We start from the raw sequence: 23,146 nt of genomic DNA, 5'->3' as shown, positions 1-23,146 counted from the left end.
ATGGAGATAGGTTGTTTCATTCTAATTGTTATTTGTTTCTACAAATGAACCAAAAATTTAAACAAGATTTTTTATTCTTATTTTTTACAAATATGAGATGCGTTTCTCTTGAAAAGGAACCCAGTCAAAGCTCTCCATGTAAATCAATTCTGAATGGAAGTACCAAAATATACCCCATTGAACCAAGGCAAAAGTCAAGATCATCAATCATTAGTTTTGAAGAAGATACACATGAAACTATCCAAATCTCACTCAAAGCCCCTACACATAACCACGACCAATCCATGAAAGTATCACCTTACATTTTGGAATTAAGATCTAACATCATTGAACGAATTGGACCATCCTCAAATCAACCCAAAAAAACCTAGTTTCAGCTAAGCTGCGAAGCCCCACCCTACGTACCCAACCAAGCCACCGTTAATGCAAGAATTGAGAGCAAGAGAGAGAGTGTCGTGTCGGCCTCGGCCTCGGCCATGGAGCCAAGAGCAAAAAGGTCTTAAGGAGGGGAACCATTATCAAAGGTGGCAATGGCGAGGGGTGGCGGCAGTGACCGAGATGGAGGAACCCAACTAGAAGCTTGATGTCATCTAAGGAGGAGCTGAGGAAGTTCAGTCAATGTATAGAGATTGTTGACTATGGTTTGTGGGTCAGGGTTTGGGAATGAGATTGTGGGCATTGAGATTGGTTTTGCAATTTTTTTTGTTGAGGATCTTGTTCCTAATGTTAGGGATTGGATTTTTTTTTTTTTTTTTAATCTTTCCCTTTTTTCTTTAAAATTGATTAATAAAATTTTTTTTTTTATTTTTTAAATTTAAATGCTGACATGGCATTTTAAAAATCTATTTTTAAAACTTAATATTATTTTATTTTTCCACATCAACTTCAATATTGTGCCATGTGTAGACGTCGTTTTCCATGTGAGCATTTTCCGTTAGTGACTTAACAGTAGAAACCAAACTAACTGCAAGTTGAAAATAACAGGGACTAAATAAACTGCAATCAAAATGTAGGGACTAAATTGATTGTGACCTCCAAATGTAGGGACCAAAATAGTGTTTTTGCCTAATTAATATATATATATATATATATATATGTATGTATGTATGTATATTATATACAAGTAGGGCCCTCTTTTATTTCAGAGTGTTAGACGTTGCATCAATTGCTTTCACAGCCATCCTGTTGTCTATTTTATGGTAGCTTAACATTTAACTCTTAAGAAAATTCCATGGACAACAATTTAGGCTTGCAAGTTGGAATATTATTATGGCATTGTTTTTGTCCACTTATTAAGTCCAAGTAAATGAAGGGGATAAAAATTAAGGTAGATGGATCCATTCAACTGAAGCCAATTATAAGAGACGGTACTAAAGAAAGGGATGGTCTAGCATACTAACAAATGACCAGTAGAACAAATCGTATCTTGGACGATGGGGTAGGAAGACGGACGGACCCTTCATAATGAATAGATTCCAACTAAACAAACACAAGGGAGAGGGGTAATGAAGCCATGTGGCCTAAGTGGTCTCCAAGAAACCTCAAATGGAAATGTCTTGAGCCCTACAATTAACCCTAATCAACAAAGTCTCTATAAGGAAAGGATAACATAAAATACGTGCATTTATGAGAATCTTCCCCACAAGGAAATGCCTTCTTTGTCAAGAAATAAAGGTCAGTTCCACACTACTATAAGAAACCCAAAGCCCTCAGAAATCAAGGTACACGTAATTTACCCCAGCTCTAACACTATAGAGTTGTGAAAGTTCTCTAACTTAACATTCGGAGGGTATTTGCCCTGTACCACACTGGTACTCTCTGTGAAGTCTTCTTCTTCTTCGTCTTTGTTGTGCAAGTTTTATCTAAAGCACATGAGGACTGTACGACTTACTGACGATTTTTGGCACCATCAACAAGAGACACAGAATTAAATGGGTGTGCAATTTGCAATGCGAATCACTTTCTTACTTCTTCTGACATATGGATTATTAGTAGCAGCAGCATCGCCTTTGGCCAAATCGGGCAGTATAGATATGTGGAAATGTTAGTATTCCATACTCGTTTGGAATAACAGTCAATTGTTACTTTAACGATTGGTGCGCCATGTGACTGTGATGTGCTATAGTGATAATATGCTATGGATAGTTTGTAGTGCAGTCATGTTGTATGAATTTAAGGATATAATGAGGTCTTTTTATGGCATTTTATTGAACAATAAAAGCACCTAATTTTTTTTTCTTAATTAATAGGTGAAAACATTATTTTGGTCTCTACATTTTTGGGTCATAGTCAATTTAGTCCCTACATTTTGATAGCAGTCAATTTGATCCTTGTTATTTTCAACTTGTATTTAATTTGGTCCTTACCATTAAGTCACTAACGGAAAATGCTTACATGGTAAACGGTGTGTACACATGGCACATTGAAGCTGACATGGCAAAATAAAATAATATTAATTTTTTTAAATAGATTTTTAAAATGCCACATCAGCATTGTATTTTTTTTAAAGCTCAATTTAAAAAAAAAATTGGTGTCTCAATTTAAAGAAAGATTTAAAAAAACTAGCTCCCATGAAAAAAATTAGCAACTAACAACAATACAACATTACAATTTTTTCTTACATTTTCTCGTAATTTATTGACAATCAAATACAAAAACACTTTCTTGATTTTTCTATCTTAAAACCTTCAATTCATAAATACATTCTACAACATTTCACCTCCGCACAATTGAGAAACATCTGGATCAAAAAAAGCTAATAAGAAATTGAAATTTTAAACACACGAAATCTAGTAAATTTTCATTTGCTAGCAATGACTCTCGGTAACCAAACTTGGAAGGAAGAAAAACGCAGATGGAGAAAGTTGGTTTCATTCTAATTGTTATTTGTTTCTATAAATGAAACAAAAATTGAAACAAGATTTTTGATTCTTATTTGTTACAAATATGAGATGCGTTTCCCTTGAAAAGGAACCCAGTCAAAGCTCTCCATGGAAATCAATTCTTAATGGAAGTACCAAAATATACCCCGTTGAACCAAGGCAAAAGTCAAGATCATCAATCATTAGTTTTGAAGAAGATACACATGAAACTATCCAAACCTCACTCAATGCCCCTACCCATAACCATGACCAATCCATGAATGTATCACCTAATATTTTGGAATTAAGATCTAACGTACAACCATCATTGCATGAATTGGACCATCCTCAAAACAACCCAAAAAAACCCAGTCTCAGCTAAACTATGAAGCCCCCACCCTATGTACCCAACCAAGCCACCATTAACACAAGAACCAAGAGCAAGAGAGAGAGAGAGTGTCATGTCGGCCTCGGCCTCGGCCATGGAGCCAAGAGCAAAAAGGTCTTAAGGAGGGGAACCATTATCAAAGGTGGCAGTGGCAAGGGGCGGCGGCAGTGACCGAGATGGAGGAACCCAACTAGAAGCTTGATGTCATCTAAGGAGGAGCTGAGGAAGTTCAGTCAATGTGGGTATAGAGATTGTTGACTATGGTTTGTGGGTTAGGGTTTGGGGATGAGACTATGGGTATTGAGATTGGTTTTGCAATTTTTTTGGTTGAGGATCTTGTTCTTGATGTTAGGGATTGGATTTGGGGCTGAGATTTTTTTTTAATCTTTTCCTTCTTTCTTTAAAATTGATTAATAAAAAAATTGTTTTTATTTTTTAAATTTAAATGCTGACATGGCATTTTAAAAATCTATTTAAAAAACTTAATATCATTTTATTTTTCCACATTAATTAGCTTCAATGTGCCATGTGTAGATGCCATTTGCCATATAAGCATTTTTCATTTGTGACTTAATAGTAGAGATCAAATTAACTACAAGTTGAAAATAACAAGGACCAAATTGACTGCTATCAAAATATAGGAACTAAATTGACTGTAACTTCAAAATGTAGGGACCAAAATAGTGTTTTCGCCTAATTAATATATACATGTGTGTGAATTATATACAAGTAGGGCCTTCTTTTATTTGGGAGCGTTAGACGTTGCATCAATTGCTTTCACAGCCACCTTGTTGTCTATTTTATGGCAGCTTAACATTTAACTCTGAAGAAAATTCCATGGACAACAATTTTGGCTTGCAAGTTGGAATATTATTACGGCATTGTTTCTGTCCACTTATTAAGTCCAAGTTGAAATATCTTGTGTAGCTGTACTTCTCTTGTAACGCTGGGTATATATGGTTTGCTTTGTTGGATTGCAAGAGACGGAAATTAAATGGGTGTGCAATTTGCAATGCGTATTACTTTCTTACTTCTTCTGAGCTGTGGATTATCAGAAGCAGCAGCGCCACCTATGGCGAAACCGGGCTGTACATATTTATGTGGAAATGTTAGTATTCCATACCCGTTTGGAATAAGAGCCGATTGTTACTTTAACGACTGGTTCAAAATCAATTGTAGTACTGGAAATGACAGCTCGGTTAGAGCCTTCCTTCCCAGCATAGACATGGAGGTGCTGGAAATCAAATTTCCAGATCCGAATAATGATGATGATTCTTTTTCTTCTCTTGAGCTAGGAATCGTTCGAGTCAAGATGCCAATTATTATTTCTTCGAATTGCACAAGTACGGGTCCGAGCAATGGTGGTGTGAATATGAAACGGGGTCCTTTTTACTTCTCATCCTATCGGAATAAATTTATTTCGGTTGGTTGCAACAATATGGCCGTGATGACCGGTATTGATCCTATGCTGGTTGGTTGCAATTCGGATTGCAATAGTGAACCCAAGATAGACAAGGAAGCTAACTGTTCTGGCTTCAAGTGCTGCCAGACCACAGTCCCTTCTGGGATTCAAGTATTTAATGTATCTTTCAAAAGTAAAGATGGGAAAAATAATGGCAGCGAAAAATGCAAATATGCATTCCTAGCAGAAAAGGAATGGTTTGAGTCAGACATAACAAATCTCTCTTACGAAATGCTGCTTTTGGAACGTGTTCCCGTGGTGCTGGATTGGACAGTGTCTAACTTTACTGACATAAATTTCACCAAGGCAGATAGACGGAAAGTACGTCGGGGCTCTACAGATTACGGGGCCGTGTATTATTGCGGTTATGGATACGAAGGAAATCCATATCTTAACACGGGATGTCAAGGTAAACTTCAATTACCAACCGCTTTAATTTTCCCATAGTTTTTAAGTTACGTGCCTAATTAACTCATATATCACTCTTGAGGTCTACGTTCATCTCTCATCTCTGTATATATCAGTGCTTAGATCTAAACATAGTTCCACAATAAACCGAAAACAAAATTTTGATTTGAATGAATCCAAAAAAAAAAAAAAAAAAAAAGGAATCTGGCCCAGCGAACATAGCTCTTTCAAAATACAAGGCTACTACAAGCAACAAGATAGTTTTAATAAATTCACAATATCACAATCTTTATAAATTGTTTTTAAAGGCACAATATCACAACCTTATCAACAACAAAAAATTACAATAAAAAAATTAAGGAAAAAAAAAACTCAAATACCTCTTAATCGTCCAAATAATAACAAAATAATAATAACAAAAACTAATCATTTTTTAAACTAAACAATTCAAACGGGTTCATGTGTTGAACATGAACACGACCCATTTATTAAATGGACCAACCGTGTCGACTTGAATATAATCCAAATCTATTTAGCCTCAACTCATAACCTGTTTATAAAAAGGTTAATCGTGTTGAGTTTACGAGTTGTCATATTTTACAACCCCTACTTCAATCTACCATGTGTTCAATTGAAGTTTCTCTTTGTTAGTAAAGTACTAAAGTTACCAAGGACAAAGTAGCTTTTTTTGATAAAAGGGTCTAGTTAATGTACCTTTTAGGATACACATTAATCATATATTTTAGGAAATTTTTATGAAAAATTGAAAAAATTGTCAAAAAATATAATCACTTTTTTACTTTTATCTAAAAAAAATTTTCAAAAATGATTTACTAACACATGTCTTAAGAGTACATTAATAAAACTCATGATAAAATTGTTAATTATATTATTATTTTATTATTTGTTGGAGCTTGGAAGTGATGAGTCAGTGGGTGTAGTTCAATCAGAAATTAAAAGTCAGTACGTGTATTCTGTAGTGGAGCAGTACTAACTACTAATAAAATAAGATTGTTAACATCATGTCTCCAAATTTATTTTTATATTTTTTATTTTATTAGTTATTTACTTATCTTTGATAGTAATAGTTTGGTATTAGCATAAAAAAAAAAAAAAAAGGTTTGGTAATATATTAATAAATGAGGGAAATGTTAAAAAATGCCCTAAAAACATTTGTTAGTAAACAATTTTAAGAAAGTTTTAATAGGAAAAGAAAAAAAGTAATTAATGTTTTGACAGTTTTTTTTTTTTTTCCAATAAAGGTGAAGTCAAAACTTTGTTGAAATGGTTTATTACCAATTGTCTTAAAAACACCTGTTAACATGACCTTAATAATAATAATAATAATTCTTGACTTTGCCACGGTGCGTATTATATGTAAGTTACACGTATATATGTATATACGTATTTATTAATAAAAATCTCATTTACCATAAAAAATTATTTAAAAAAATACACTTTGTTTATAACTATACGTATTAAATATGTATTAAACATCTCATGTATTATACTTATACAAAATAGTTTAACTTAAATAAATTTAAATACTTTTTGTCAAAGTATAAATTCTTATTTTGTTAAGACGTTTCGTTGTATATAACAATTAAATTATCAAAATTAATATTATTAATTCCATGTTTCATTATTAATATTAACCGTTCACATCTTCATTTTGAAGCCATAAAAAAAAAAAAATGTAAGCATTTTCATGTTTTATTATAATCTTGAAATTTTTTCATCTAATAATGTTTTCCTAATTTGAATGATTAGATCTTATTGCCATGTATAATCTATTTAATGGATTTAAAATAAATAAAAAAATAAAATCATTTAAAATTATAATAACATGAGATAATAATTAAGGAAAATGTTTTTCTTCAAATTTCCCATATATATTTTTATTAAATGTGAAATTTGAATATCTAACCTTTGGATTGCATGTTCTTATTATATTCTCTATGCTTTAAATAATTTTAAGAAAATCAAAGATCAATAGATATACCATTAATCAAATGTTTAAATTTCAAGTTTTTAAGGTCTAAAATTATGAGTAAAAAAATAAGTTTATTGATCGAATAGTAAATAACATCTGATTTGAATGAAATATAATATGTGTGTTAAGAACATAAAAAGTATGCAATCTAACAGTTAGATTTTCAAATTTCACATCCAATAAAAGATATAGTAGGAGTTTAAAGAGTTTAAAAACCTTCTCTCCAAACTAGTTTGGAGAAAACCTTATTCAAATAATAAATAATTTCTTTTTGATAAAATAAGTGCATGAAAGAATAAGTAAACATTGTCTCCTTCTTTATATATGTGTGTGTGTGTGTGTATTTGTGTGTGTATGTATGTATGTAACAAGTAATATAGCAAGTAGGCTATTAAATTGAAATATAATAAATGAATAACTTAACATATATAACCTAGTTCCGAAATTTTCATTCAATTTGTAGTGTACTCAATTTTGTAATTATCAATTTGACAAAATTTTGTATTTATTTTTTTAGTGTACTAGATGTATATATGTCAAATAGTTAGCATATTTAATAATTACTTTATTACAGTATGATGCCAGCACCCTTTTTTTTTTTTTTTTTGAGAAAAAAAAAAAAAAACAGAAGCACAGTTTTCTATAATTGGTATGTATTTGTTAGGAACAGAGAGCTTGGATAATTGAAATTATGCTTCCAAGAACAGAGAAGAGTTAAGAACAGGGAATTAGAGAAGAAATAAGAACAGAGAGTTAGAGAGAGAGAGAAAACATAGAATTGAAGAACTGGTAAATTTGGGAATGAATTCTCATACATGCTTCCTTCTTTCCAGGATTCTAATACTCTCTCAACCTCACTCCTTAACTGCCTAACAGCCAAGCCAGCTGTTAACCAGCTGCCAATACGCCAACACTAACCATTTATTTAACTAACTCTTATTTGGTAACATTACTAGTAGCAGCACCCTCATCAGCTGCTCCTGCATGACACATCAGCTGCTCCTGCGTGCATCATCAGCTGCTCCTGCATGCCCCATCAGTAACTTGTACACGCCCCACACCAGCACCCCCTATGCAGCATCATACGCCCCCCCATACAGCTGCATACACATAGCTAGTGCAGCAACATACAAATCACTAACATCATCACACACCTCACTAACATACTAACACATACTAACATATAGTAATATACTAACACACACTAACATATTCTAACAATACCCTCCCCTTCAAAGCACCTTGCCCACAAGGTGGGGAAACTTCTGTTGCAGCACAAAAAGATTCTCCCAGGTAGCATCATCCTTGCTTTCATCTTGCCACTGCACCAGCACCTGAGTGATAGTTCTGCTCCTCAACTGATGTGACCTGGTAGCTAAAAGAGCCACTGGTTCAGGGTTAGGAATCTGATCCACATTCACAGCAGGTAAAGCAGACCTTGGAACTATCTGAGCACCCAACTTAGCCTTGAGGTTGGAGACATGAAACACAGGATGTATTTGAGAACCTGCAGGCAATTCCAGCTTATAAGACACCTCTCCCACCTTCTGCACAACCTGGTAAGGTCCATAAAAACGAGGAGCTAACTTGCCAAACTTCTTGGACTGAACTGAGGACTGCTTGTAAGGTTGCAGTCTAAGATACACCCAATCCCCCACAGTAAAAGACCTATCCACCCGTTTCTTGTCAGCAAACCATTTCATCCTCTCTTGTGCAGCACTCAAATTATGCTTGAGTAATGAGAAGAGTTGTTGTCTATCCTGCAGAATTGAATCCACAGCTGCCACCCTTGTAGTGCCTGGAACATAATCCACAAGCTTTGGAGGAGGATATCCATAAAGAGCTTCAAATGGAGTAAGCTTAAGAGAGGAATGGAAATTAGTGTTGAACCAAAACTCTGCCAAGGGAAGCCAGGTCACCCAAGCTTGAGGTCTGTCAGCAGCAAAGGCCCTCAAATAGTGTTCCAAACTTTTGTTCACAACTTCAGTTTGGCCATCAGTTTGTGGGTGATAGGAAGATGACATAGCCAAGCTTATCCCTTGCAGTTTCATCAATTCAGACCAGAATTTAGAGGTGAATATTGGATCTCTATCACTCACAATGGTAGAAGGCAGTCCATGTAGCTTAAAAACAGACTGCATGAAGAGCTGAGCCACCTTAGCAGCAGTGTAGGGATGAGCCAAGGGAATGAAGTGAACATATTTAGTGAACCTGTCTACCACAACAAACACTACTGACTTCTGTTGAGATTTAGGCAGGCCTTCTACAAAGTCCATGCTAATATCAAGCCAAGGCCTATTTGGAATGACTAAGGGCTGCAACAAGCCAGCAGGGAAGCAAGTCTCAGTCTTCAACCTTTGACATACATCACATTCCTTGACCATAGTCTTCAAGTCCTTGCCCATACCAGACCAATAAAAGTCTTTCTTGAGTCTATGGAAGGACTTCAAATATCCAGAATGACCCCCCTAAAGGGCTCTCATGGACTTGCTGCAAGGCAAGGGTCTTCAAGGTCTGATTAGAGCTTCCCAAGTATAGTCTTCCTTTATAAAACAACAATCCATTACAAAATGTAAACCCCACTGGAACATTCTGCCCTGATTCAATAGCCTGGATAGTCTGCTAGATAGCTGGGTCTGTGGCATAGCTTGCTTTAAGATCATCAAGCCAAGTAGGAGTAGGGAATGAGATAATGCATAGAGTACCCACTCCACTGCAGTTAGCATCATCATTCCCAGTCATTTCTCTTCTGGACAGTGCATCAGCAACTAGATTTTCCTTGCCATGCTTATATTCAACTATAAAGGCATATCCAAGTAATTTGGTGATCCATTTTTGTTGTGCAGGGGTACCAATCTTTTGCTCCAACAAGTATTTCAAACTTTGATGGTCTGTCTTGATCACAAAAGGTCTTCCAAGGAGGTAAGGTCTCCATTTCTTCACAGCCACTACTAAAGCCAACAATTCTTTTTCATAAGTAGAAAGGGCAAGGGCCTTCCCCTTCAAAGCTTGGCTGTGGAAAGCAATGGGCCTTTGATTCTGCATTAAGACAGCCCCTATGCCCAACCCTGAAGCATCACATTCCACAACAAATGGTTTAGTGAAATCGGGCAAAGCTAGCACAGGTGGACTGGACATAGCATCCTTGAGCAGCTGGAAGGCATGTGAAGCTGCAGGAGTCCAATTGAAGGAGTCTTTCCTTAACAAGGCAGTTAAAGGAGCTGCAATCAAGCCATACCCCTTCACAAACTTCCTATAGTAACCAGTCAAGCCCAAGAAACCCCTCAAAGCCTTCACATCATGAGGAGTAGGCCATTGCTGCATAGCAGCAGTCTTCCTTGGGTCTGTTTTCACCCCTTCACCAGAGATTAAATGTCCTAAATATTCTACCTCTCTACATGCAAACACACACTTTGATTGTTTTGCATACAATTGGTGATTCACCAATGTATCCAACACCAATTTAAGGTGACTGACATGAGCAGCCAAATCCTTACTATACACAAGTATGTCATCAAAAAACACCAAGACAAATTTCCTTAAGTAAGGTTTGAAAACTGAATTCATAAGTGACTGAAAGGTTGAGGGTGCATTGGTTAAACCAAAGGGCATTACTAAGAACTCATAGTGACCCTCATGAGTTCTAAAGGCAGTCTTAGGAATGTCTTCCTCCTTCATTCTAATCTGATGATATCCGGATCTCAAATCCAATTTAGAAAAAACAGTAGCACCAAATAGTTCATCTAGCAGCTCATCAATAACAGGTATGGGATACTTATCTTTAATAGTTTCTTGATTCAAAGCTCTATAATCAATACACATCCTCCAAGAGCCATCAGCCTTCCTGACCAAAAGAACAGGTGAAGCAAATGGACTGCTACTATTTCTGATGAACCCCACAGACAACAACTCCTTAACAATGTTCTCTATTTCATTTTTTTGATAATAAGGATACCTGTAAGGCCTCTGAGATACAGCTTGAGTCCCTTCCTTCAAGGTGATATGATGTTCATGATCTCTTAAAGGAGGCAGGCCTTCTGGAGTAGCAAAAACAGACTTATAATCCAGCAACAAGGCTGCAATAGCTTCAGGGATTTGACCCTCTGCAGACATCAATTTAGGCTGCAGCTGGACTGAAATCTGGAGAATCAGTCCCTTCTTCACGGATTGTTTCAAGAAATCATCACCCTCTTGCAATTGAGAATCAGTAGCACTCTTCAATCCTTGTAATTGAATTTGCTTGTAACCATAAGTAAAACTCATTATGAGCAACTTAAAGTCCCACTGAATTACTCCCAAGGTTCCCAACCAGTGAGTGCCCAAAACTAAGTCACATCCTCCCATTGGTAGCACATGTAAGTGTACTACAAACTCCACCCCTTGCATCAAAATAGGCACTGCCTTACAAACCCCCTGAGTTTTAATAACATCCCCATTAGCAACCTTTACTTCCAGAATTTGAGAAGTGTCTACATGGATATGTAATTGTGAAACCAGCATAGCATCAATAAAATTGTGAGTGCTCCCTGAATCAATTAGAATTACAAAAGACCTTTGATTAATCTTTCCCATGACTCTCATCGTACCTGAAGTAGGGGTGCCACTCAATGCATATAAAGTAATCTCTGCATCTTCTTGATCTTGCCAAGCCTGTCCACTTTGATCTGTACATCCCTTTTCCTCCAATTCAGTCAGGTGCACCACAGAATTTGCATTCTCCTGAGTCAGTTCTACATGATCTAACAGAAATAATGTAGCACTCTTGCACTTGTGGCCAGGGGTCCATTTTTCATCACAATTATAACATAACCCCTTCTTCTTCCTTTCTTCCATTTAAGCAGGTGAAATCCTCTTAATAGGTAGCCTTGGCTTTGGCTCCAACAGAGCAGGAGCTTTTGGAGGAGCTCCCAAGATAGAAGGCTTCCCTTGATCTCCATGGAATTTGGAAAACTTCCTGCAACTCCAATTATATTCTTCCTGAATCTTTGCCAATCCAAAAGCTTCATTCAGAGAATTAGGACTAAGCATTCTTACTGGAAGCCTTATCTCATCTCTTAACCCGCTTAAAAAACAGCTTAACTTGTGAGCAGCAGATAATCCCTTAATCCTGTTGGATAACACCTCAAATTGAGCTTTATATAATGACACTGAAGCAGTTTGTCTCAGCCTGGTAAGCGTTTCCATAGGATCATCATAAGCTGTAGCACCAAATCTAATATGCAATGCTTGAACCAATGTCTCCCAATCAACAACGAGGCCTACTTCTTCACTATCTTGAAACCAGACTAGAGCCTCACCTTCCATATGAAACGAAGCTAGCATCACCTTCTCTGCAACTGGTGTATTGTAATACTTAAAATATTGGTTGGCCCTGTAGACCCAACCTGCAGGATCTTCTCCAAAGAACCTTGGGAATTCCAATCTCACAGAACGAGACATCACCATTGTTGATGAATTCATATTCCTAGGTTCACCATATGTTGGAGACTGAGGTAATCCTCCTTGATCAGAACCATTACGCCTCTGCACCAAAATTGCGAGTTGTTGATTCATTTCGTTCATAGTGCGATTCATTTCGTTCATAGTGCGTGTATGCACTTCCTGGATAGTACGCATTTCTTGAATTTCTTTACCATGGTGATCACTTGTAGTTCTTAATGAAGCCAGAGCTTCTTGAGTCGCAGCGGTAGTTGATCGTGTCTCTGCCATGGCCGAGGAAAGTCTGGCTCTGATACCAAATGTTAGGAACAGAGAGCTTGGATAATTGAAATTATGCTTCCAAGAACAGAGAAGAGTTAAGAACAGGGAATTAGAGAAGAAATAAGAACAGAGAGTTAGAGAGAGAGAGAAAACATAGAATTGAAGAACTGGTAAATTTGGGAATGAATTCTCATACATGCTTCCTTCTTTCCAGGATTCTAATACTCTCTCAACCTCACTCCTTAACTGCCTAACAGCCAAGCCAGCTGTTAACCAGCTGCCAATACGCCAACACTAACCATTTATTTAACTAACTCTTATTTGGTAACATTACTAGTAGCAGCACCCTCATCAGCTGCTCCTGCATGACACATCAGCTGCTCCTGCGTGCATCATCAGCTGCTCCTGCATGCCCCATCAGTAACTTGTACACGCCCCACACCAGCACCCCCTATGCAGCATCATACGCCCCCCCATACAGCTGCATACACATAGCTAGTGCAGCAACATACACATCACTAACATCATCACACACCTCACTAACATACTAACACATACTAACATATAGTAATATACTAACACACACTAACATATTCTAACAGTATTTTTATCTTTCACAACAAAACTTTAAACATTTTCATCAAAAAAAAAACTTTAAACATATGTCTTACTATACTCCCACAAAAATAATCAATTTTAATCAATTTTCGTCACCTATATCCTTAAGAATAAAATTTAGTGCCCATTTGTAATGACATGTGTTTGGTAAAGCTGTAAATGAATCAAGTTGTTCATCAACAACTCAAGCTTGACTCAAGAAAAATCATTGTTTATGTATGTTTATTTTAGCAAACGATTCAAACTTCAAACTCAATTTTAGATTTGACTATATATTAAATGAGTCAATCTCAAACATAATAATATTAATATATATGTGAACAAGCTCGTGAATATTTGACTTGATTTAGGTAATATAATACTATTTGTTTATATGTATACATGTATAAAAATATATTTATATAAACTTTATATTGGATTGTGTGAGTTTGTAAATAAATTCATAAAATTTCAATGTATTACTAATTTATTGATAAGGTATAAATATCCAATTTTTTAATAAAATTATATAAATTTTGACAATATAAGGTTGATAAATCTATTTTTTATAAGTTCATAAACAAAAATCATTCTCTATAATAAACTGAAATTATATAACTTCAACCCTTTTTAGTTATAAATTACTAGCATAAGTTTACTACAAGGTGAAAATTTTAAGTTGCGAAGTTAAATAAATATGAAAAATAAAAATTAAATTTACTAAACCCGGAGGTTGAACTTTGAAAATGGCCTTTTCCTAAGGTTCCCCCCACGTCCAACTACAATTCCGTCCCTGCATAATAATATATATGTGAACAAGCTTATGAATATTTGACTTGATTTAAGTAATATAATATTATTATTTTATATGTATACTAAAATTTCAAAGTATTACTAATTTATTGATAAGATATAAATATCACATTCCGTAATAAAATTATATAATTTTTAACATTTCAATGTTGGTAAATCTACTTTTTATAAGTTCATAAACAAAAGCCATTCTCTATAATAAACTGAAATTATATAACTTCAACCCTTTCTAGTTATAAATTACTAGCATAAATTTATTACAAGGTGAAAAATTTTAGTTGCGAAGTTAACTATATATAAAAAATAAAAATGAACCAATTCAATTATTCAGGAACAAGCTTGAATTTGTTTAACAAGAAAATAAACTAAACTTGAATATGTAATATAATTTGACAATGAGACACATTGTTGCACAACAAAAGAAGCTTTAACATTAATTATTATAAATTGAGGCTAGCAAAAACACATGCACATGAACAAGAAAATAAAACATCCACACAAGATAGGAATACTAATGTGGTTTAGCCAACTACATGCCTACATCCACAGGCAAAACCAACCAACAATATCTAATATCAGCCATATGCATTACAATAGCATTAATCAACACACACACACAAAAACTCACAAATCTCACCAATACACAAACAGAACCTTTTACAAACTCAAACTTGCAATCTGAAATCCCCAATACAACCAAAATTCTCTCCCACACATAACAAACAAACTCTCAATACATAACAAAGAGTAATCTTTCAACCTCATAATCTACCAAACTATTATGAAAAAAAAAAAATTCTACCAAACTATTCTCCAAAGAAACCTAATCATGTTTTTCTAGGAGACTTTCTCATCTCCCCACATGGAAGGAACCTTAGGAAAAGGCCATCAAACCCTTTGCAAAAAGCATATATTTATAAGACTTCAATCTTATTCCTTAATGGACAAGAAATTCCCAACTACTTCTTTATCAAGAAAACTCAAATTAAAACTAATTAGGAATATAAGGCAATATTCAACAAATTGAATGAACAATCCTAAACTTTAACACTCGGTATATCTTAGCTCGACTTTACAACACTAATTACTAGCAACACAATCTTAAAATATCAAATATGTTAATTGCATCTTTAAACATTTATACTTTACTTGTAATGTTAAAAATTTTCATAAACTTTACATTTCCCATTATATGTATTAATCTAATATATAATAGGATAAAATGCAAATTTCCAATTATATGTAATAATTTTCCTATATAATCAAAAATGCTAAATCTAAATTTGACCAAAATTCATTTCAATCCTCTAACTTTACTTCTTCTTTTTTTTCGATTAAGTCCTTTAAATTTCAAATTTATTAATTTAAGCATTCTTTCATTTCTTAGTCCAAATTTTTCTATTAACTTCATTTCTTGAATTAAAAATGCCAAATTGTTTTTTTAAAACAATTCATAAAATGGATTCATCCAAAAAATATCAAAAGTAAAAATTTAGCAAAAATTTTCTATAACTTCTCACCAACCAAACAAAACCAAATTATTTGATCGACAAAAGTTCAATTTTTTTTTTTTTTTAGAAAGTTAAAAACTTCTAAATCAACACACAACTCACAATCCGTATTAACTATTGCATTTATACAAACCTACCACATCTCAAGGTTACTTGTTGTAATTTACCCCTTTTTTAGTTCTTTATTTAAACCTCCAGGTGTCTTAGCCTCTTAGGCCCTTGCTTAAGTAACATTTGCATTCTGCCACCAAGCTTGAAAACTAAAGCAATTATGAGTTGATCGCCATTCACTTATGATTGGCTCGGACCACCTTTTAGTTTTTGATTGAGCCATAATGTTCACTTGGTGGTTTCTATTTAAGTTTATTGTCTGCTTATGTTTTCCCCTTGTTGGAGTAAGCATAGTAGCAAAACCATGAATTTTTGTTTGGATGGCCAAGTTGTGATACTAACATTTTAGTCATGATAATCTCGAGGGTTCCAAAAAGTAGCAAATTAAATTTTATTTTTTGAAATCTCAGGATTTAACTTGTTACTTTTGAAACTATAGGGTATACTTTCTTTCTTTTTAAAATTCCAACATTAAATTTATTAGTTGTGAAATTACATGGTCCAATTTGCTACACCTCTTAACTTATATGATGCAAAACATATTTTTTCAAGAGCACCATTGCACTAACTCAAATATTTGGAGAGCCAACTCCAATTTTTATAAGCTAAATCTTCAAAATGCTCAATATTTTACATACTATGCCTCCGTTTGGGATGTGCATTTTGTGCGTTTCCCAGCGGAAGCATTTTTTTATGTGAGTCCTGTGCATCGTTCATGGGACTTCCAAGTACCTTCATTCAACAACTTAAAAAAAAATAAAAAAAAAAGATCCCACGGCACTATTTACACATTTAAAAATTATTTTACTACAGTGTTTTCAGTTTTTTGTTTTCAGCAATAAGTGATATCCAAACAAACCCTATAAAAGAATTTTCACCCTGCCCTCGAGGGTGAGTGGTTCCGACCCTGAGTAAGGATGCTTAAGAAGCAAGACAATGCTAGTAATAAGGCTGTTTCAGATTTATTAATCACCTGGGATTTAACCCAAATCAATCTTGAAGAACGTCTGGTGCTTAGAACCTTTGAAACCTCTTTTGCCTATATGAGTGAGTGTCAAAGTGCCCAAAATTTTAATGAATTTATTAATTTTTCTGTCAAAATTCCATTAGATATCATATAGATGAATGCAAAGATATGTATGTTGTATCAAAATTCCATTAGTACCAAATGCACACAAAAATTAATGAATTTATAAATTTGCATGTTATTTTGTTCTTGTCAGATATAAATGAATGCGAGAAAGACAATAATGGATGTCTCAACAAGTCAGATTGTGTGAATATGGAAGGCAGTTACAATTGCGACGGGCGAAAGACTCGAACAAAGATAGCCATTATAGGTATGTCTGTATGCTCATTATATTTGGAAAATGAAAAAAGTAAAAAATAATAAGATCATGGTTATGTGACAGAGAGGTGCTGAGACGTGCTGTAGCACATGGTCCGTAACATCTACCGCTATCAATTGTGCAAAAATATTTGAAAATGATAAATTTAATCATTTAATACTTTTTGTTCTAATATAGTGATAGATTACTGACTATTCCAAAAACCTAAACTATATTAAAAAAAATCATAAATTTAATCATTTAACAACATAATTCTAACAAATATAGTGTTTATAATTCTAATTATTATTTAATTCTCTTAGAAATATTTTGTGTTTCAGCCTAGGGAAAATGCATTCCATCTTACCTCTCCTTTTTACTTGGAAAATAAATTTTTACTCTTAGGCTGTGTTTTTTTTGGTGTAAAAAGAATACGAAAAATATTTTACACTATGATGAGTGTTTGGGTTGGCCAGAAAACTCAGTCAAATGAAAAATCTTTTCCATTGACTGTAAAATATCAACCCCTAAGATGTAAAATAAATTACACTTTTAATTTACCTTCAAACCATTTACACCCACTTTCAAAGAGAGAGAAGAGAGGAGAACACTTACAATGGAGCATGGAGAGAGTAGGAGTCATTGGAAAATGGATTGGACCATCGTGTCGACCCAGTGAACAACCCACCCCGGAGCCCATGGAACCACCGTGAGCAACCCAACCTTGAGTGATTTGGCCATCGTGTGAACAATCCACTCCTAGATTGAACTACCGTGGGCAACCCAGACCTAGATCAAGCTGTAACTTTTAGATCAACCCACCGTGTCCATGTTGCCACTACTGCCACCACTACCAAGTCACCCATGAATCTCTCTCTCTCTCTCTCTCTCTCTCTCTCTCTCTCTCTCTCTCTCTCTCTCTCATGTGATTTTGATTTTTGTTTCTTTTTGTGTTTATATATTGAGATTTTCTATAATAATATTTTTTTGGATTTTGAGAAAATGTGAGAAACCTGATGAAAATGTGTTTTCCAGAGTATTTTCAAGAACACAGTCAAACACCATAAAATATTTTCCAAAGCATTTTTTGGAATGCAACCAAACACATGAAAATTTTTTCCTTTTTGAAAATATTTTCACCTAAAAATATTTTACACTTGGTAAATATTTTACATATTGCCAAATGCAACCCTAGTTTATTGGTTTTTCTTCACTCAATAGATCATGACAGGCCGGGAATGACTTGATCCTTCCTTTCCGAGCTATATCATGGAAACAACTTTTTAAAATATATATTTATATATATATATATATATATATATATATATTTCATACATTTTAGTTTACTAAATGAAGTGCATAAAAAGTCAATTAGCTTTTAATTTTTGTGCTCTAGGCAATCTATCACCGAAAGATACGATCATACCTTGTATAACTTGATAGTTTTAGACTATTATTAGCTGAATTGTATTACTCAGTACTCTTCTATATTTTATTATTTTTCCACAAAGATTAAAAATCTATCTAGAAAAGATAAGGACAAAACTTAGATACAGTACCTTAGGTACTGTTCCTTAGGTTTCTTTTTTAAGATTCAGTCATGTGACTACTTAACTAAAAAATACACTTTCATCCTATGTGCAAAAATTCACATGGCAGAATCTTAAAAGGGAAACCTAAGGAATAACACCTAAATATTGTATTTAAGTCTTGCCCAAAAGATAAATATTCTCTCTAAAGTGGTACACTTCACTATTAAGAGAGGACAACCTCATCTTTTTTCTTCATTATTCATGAGTAAGGGCCTAAGAGGTTAGAACTTTTGCCACAACTTGCTTAGGACTATAACTTTTGTCACAAATTATTTATGTGACAAATCGTGAGTTGTAGAGTTGTGGACCCACCACTTTTACTCTACTACTCACAATTTTCCACATGAGTAAGTTATGGCAAAAGTTGTGTTCCTAATATTTTCTATATATTAAATATTGGAAGAAAGTAAAGGAGAAATGAGTGAAGGACTTTGGTTAATCCCAAGAAATAGTGAAGGCTGATTTTAGTAATGAGCACTAGTATTCAACGGTTTGGCTTACCTCAAGTAATTTTTTAACTGGATATTTTTTTTTTCTTAATCAGAAATTGCCACACCACCCATTAAATAAACAAAAGGTGGAGCTTAAAACATACTACCACATCATTCTATTTCAAGGAGAAACTAACTGAATGTCTAGTGAGGGTAAGCCAAACTAGTATACAAATATTTTGTTTTTTAGAAAATAATTTTGTAAGACTTTTTCAATTAGGTGTTTAAGCTCATTTAAGGCAGAACTGCCCACTGCCCAGGGACACGTTGTAAAATTAAATAAGAGAGACATTTTTGTTGGCGAAATAATATCCCAAACTCAAGTCCCTGTCATTTAATAAAAACACAGTACACCATTAAACTGTTACCTGAAAATTCAAGTACCTAATAGTAAATTTCCTTTTTCCTAAGAAATTAATTAGAAGCTAACACTTATTTAGGCGGTACACATTGTGAGAAAAAAAAAAAAAAAAAAAAAACTAAAGTTAGTAACCTATAGTGGGAAAGAAGTTTCTAATTTATCGTAATTATGTTCAAATCTATTTTACACTTATGCATATTTTTATATAACCTTGATATTTCTAACCTTAAAAAAATTTATTATGTTGATGTGATATTTCTATTTTATTTTCTTGATGTATGCAGTTATTTGTACAAGCTTTGGGGTATTGTTTCTACTCCTTGTTACTTGGTGGTTATACAAAGTGATAAAGAAAAGAAACAAAATCCAGCTCAAACAAAAATTCTTCAAAAGGAATGGTGGTTTGTTATTACAACAACAATTATTTTCAAAGGAAAACAATGTTCAAAAGGCAAAATTATTCAATTCAAAGGAGTTGGAAAATGCGACAGATCATTTTAATGAAAATAGAATACTTGGTAAGGGTGGACAAGGTACAGTTTATAAAGGAATGTTAACTGATGGAAGAATTGTGGCAATTAAAAAGTGCAACATAGTGGATGAGGGAAATCTTGAACAATTCATTAATGAGATTATCATTCTTTCACAGATCAATCATAGAAATGTGGTTAAACTACTTGGGTGTTGTTTAGAGACAGAAGTTCCTTTACTAGTTTATGAATTCATTCCTAACGGCACACTTTTTCAGTATCTCCACGATGAAAATGAAGATTTTCCATTACTAACATGGGATGCGCGCTTAAGAATTGCCACCGAAATTGCGGGAGCTCTATCGTACTTACACTCAGCAGCTTCACTACCCATTTACCATCGAGACATAAAATCTGCAAACATACTCCTTGATGACAAATATAGGGCAAAAATAGCAGACTTTGGCACTTCAAGATCAATAGCCATTGACCAAACTCATGTAACCACACTAATATATGGTACTTTTGGGTACTTGGATCCAGAATACTTTCAAACAAACCAATTTACAGAAAAAAGTGATGTTTATAGTTTTGGAGTGGTCCTTGTTGAGCTTTTAATAGGAGAAAAACCAGTTTCTTCGACGAGATCACAAGAAGGTCAGAATCTATCTACATATTTCATTCAGTCATTAAAAGAGAATCGTCTTTTTGATATACTTGATACTCAATTTAGTAAGGTTGGTAATAAAGATGAAATCATGACAATTGCTAATCTTGCAAAAAGATGTTTGCACTTTAATGGAAAGAAGCGACCTAAGATGACAGAAATCATGATGGAGTTGGAAGGAGTTCAAAAAAATTCACGTGTTCAACCAAATTTTGAAGAACTTGAATATGTTGGAAATGAAGAAATGGGACCTTGGAATGACGTTTCTGTTTCAAAAAGATCATGTTCAGAATCAGGCACCACTTCAACATCAAACGTCCTACCATTTTTATCCATTTAATCACTTTGATTAATAAATTATGTACTTATTCATTTTTGTTTCATGAGTAAACTATTATCAAATTGTGTTACTACTTTTAAACTCCTCCTAGTACAGTAGCAATAATGATATTATATCATTGTTTGGTCTTGTTTAGGTCCTTTTGGTATTGACATAGGAAATTATAATTATAATTGTTGAGTTTTGACGATAAAAAGTTTTAGTGTTTGGGGTGTTTAGCAAACTTTGGTGATAACGTGTGTGTTTGGATACCAATGAAAAATTAAAATTATTTTACTATTCAGCTTATTTTTGCTACTATTCATGGGCATCATTGCACTTTGTGGTACTATTCATGAGCCCCGCTATACTATTTCAATTAACTTTTACCTTTATCTACAGTATTTTCAATAATAAGTTTTCAGTTTTAGCAAAATAAGCGATATTCAAATAGACCTAAAGTGTTTTGAAACTATTATCCATAGATGGAAACCAAATTGATTTTTAAAAATATATATATATTACATGTGAGAAATGACAAAAAATGACATATACCCGAAATAATAGTTAGATGCTTGAAAATATCTAAATATTTGTTTGTTCAAAAAAAAATGTTAAGGTTTTTTTAGATCAATTGATACTTATTGATGTTTCCAATAGAGACATCTAAGGTTCAAATCCCCTTCCCCTATTCTTTTTTATTTGAGAAACATGCACATGCACGCGCGCGCACACACACACACACACACACATAAGGGAAGTGAGATAAGACAAGGGAATACAATTACACACCAACACCAAAATTGCATACGGCAGTTAGTGTCACGGAGTAAGTGATAAACCCTTTCTCAATATCACACCTTACTGATATGGGATGACTTGACAGTACTAAGTATCTTTTTTTTTATTTTAGAAACACACACACACGCATATAGGGGAAGAGGGATGAGACAAGGGAATGCACTCACACATTAACAACAAAATTGCATGCAGCAATTAGTGTCATGGAGCAAATGATAAACCCTTTCTCAATATCACACCTTATCGATGTGGGATGACTTAACAATACTGAGTATCTTTTTTTATTTGAGAAACACACACACTATAAGAAAAAAAAAATCTTTTATATATTTGTATTGTACCTAATTAATTCAATAATGGTCAATTATTATTATCTCTCTCTCTCTCTCTCTCTCTCTCTCTCTCTCTCTCTCTCTCTCTTAAAAATAAGTGGCCATGTTTTATCTTAAAAGAAAAAACCCAAAAGAATGGACAATTACGTCAATTAATTATTTTTAGTGTAAATTACAAAGTTTGTCCCTATCTTTTAATTTATATCATATTTCAATTTAATCCCTAACATTTAATATGTGTCAATTTGGTCCCTAGCATTTTTAGTATCGTGTTAATTTAGTCACTTTTGTCATCCATTGGATGGAAAAAGCTAACAATGTCAATTAGAACAATAAAAAATTATTTTTCATGCCACATTAACTACTAACTATATTGTCATTTTAGTTTGTATCATATATTGTCAAATATATATTATTTCAAGCTAAGTACTTATAGAATTTGGTGCATAGAATACCTATTAGAAAGAAAGAAGTACAGGTTGCCTTAATTCAAATTAGCCTCTAATTCAAAAAACGAGTTCCTCTTATGTCGTCATGATCTGATTCACTTCCTCATGCATGCATGTTAAACAACTCACCCTGTTTTCCATCATAAAACCTAAATCAAGAATAGTCATGCATAATTGTAGGAATTAAAGTCAGGAAACCTTGACTAATATGCCTAATTCTGTTCCTCAGGTCCTATATTTAACCCCAGGCTACGTACTATAAAGGTTAGACCCTTTTGTTGTGGTACTCTGGTTATGTAATGTATTATGAGTCTGTTTAAAAAACTCTATATATTACTTTCATGTTTGTGTATTCTAATAAGTATTACTGTTTTCTCAAAAAAAAAGAAAAAAAAGTCCTATATTATTACAATTATAGGTATACGTACAATACGTATTATAGTATCAGTTTGTATACAAATAAGAAACCTTAACTAATAGTATTAGCTTATA

General features: G+C 33.7%; 1 protein-coding gene across 1 annotated transcript; it reads left to right on the top strand.

Moving 5' to 3' along the window:
• Positions 1-4,175: 4,175 nt before the first annotated feature.
• Positions 4,176-21,129, top strand: LOC115987509 (wall-associated receptor kinase-like 6). The gene is made up of 3 exons (XM_031111077.1): positions 4,176-5,120; positions 17,068-17,184; positions 19,901-21,129. Exons 1-3 carry the CDS (start codon positions 4,244-4,246, stop codon positions 21,091-21,093), a joined length of 2,187 nt encoding a protein of 728 aa, XP_030966937.1. The 5' UTR covers positions 4,176-4,243; the 3' UTR covers positions 21,094-21,129.
• Positions 21,130-23,146: the final 2,017 nt, after the last annotated feature.

The sequence above is a fragment of the Quercus lobata genome, chromosome 4 (assembly GCF_001633185.2).
Source record: "Quercus lobata isolate SW786 chromosome 4, ValleyOak3.0 Primary Assembly, whole genome shotgun sequence".
Lineage (NCBI taxonomy): Eukaryota > Viridiplantae > Streptophyta > Magnoliopsida > Fagales > Fagaceae > Quercus > Quercus lobata.
The sequence above is the reverse complement of the archived record's forward strand: the minus strand, read 5'-3'. Positions and strand labels throughout refer to the sequence as shown.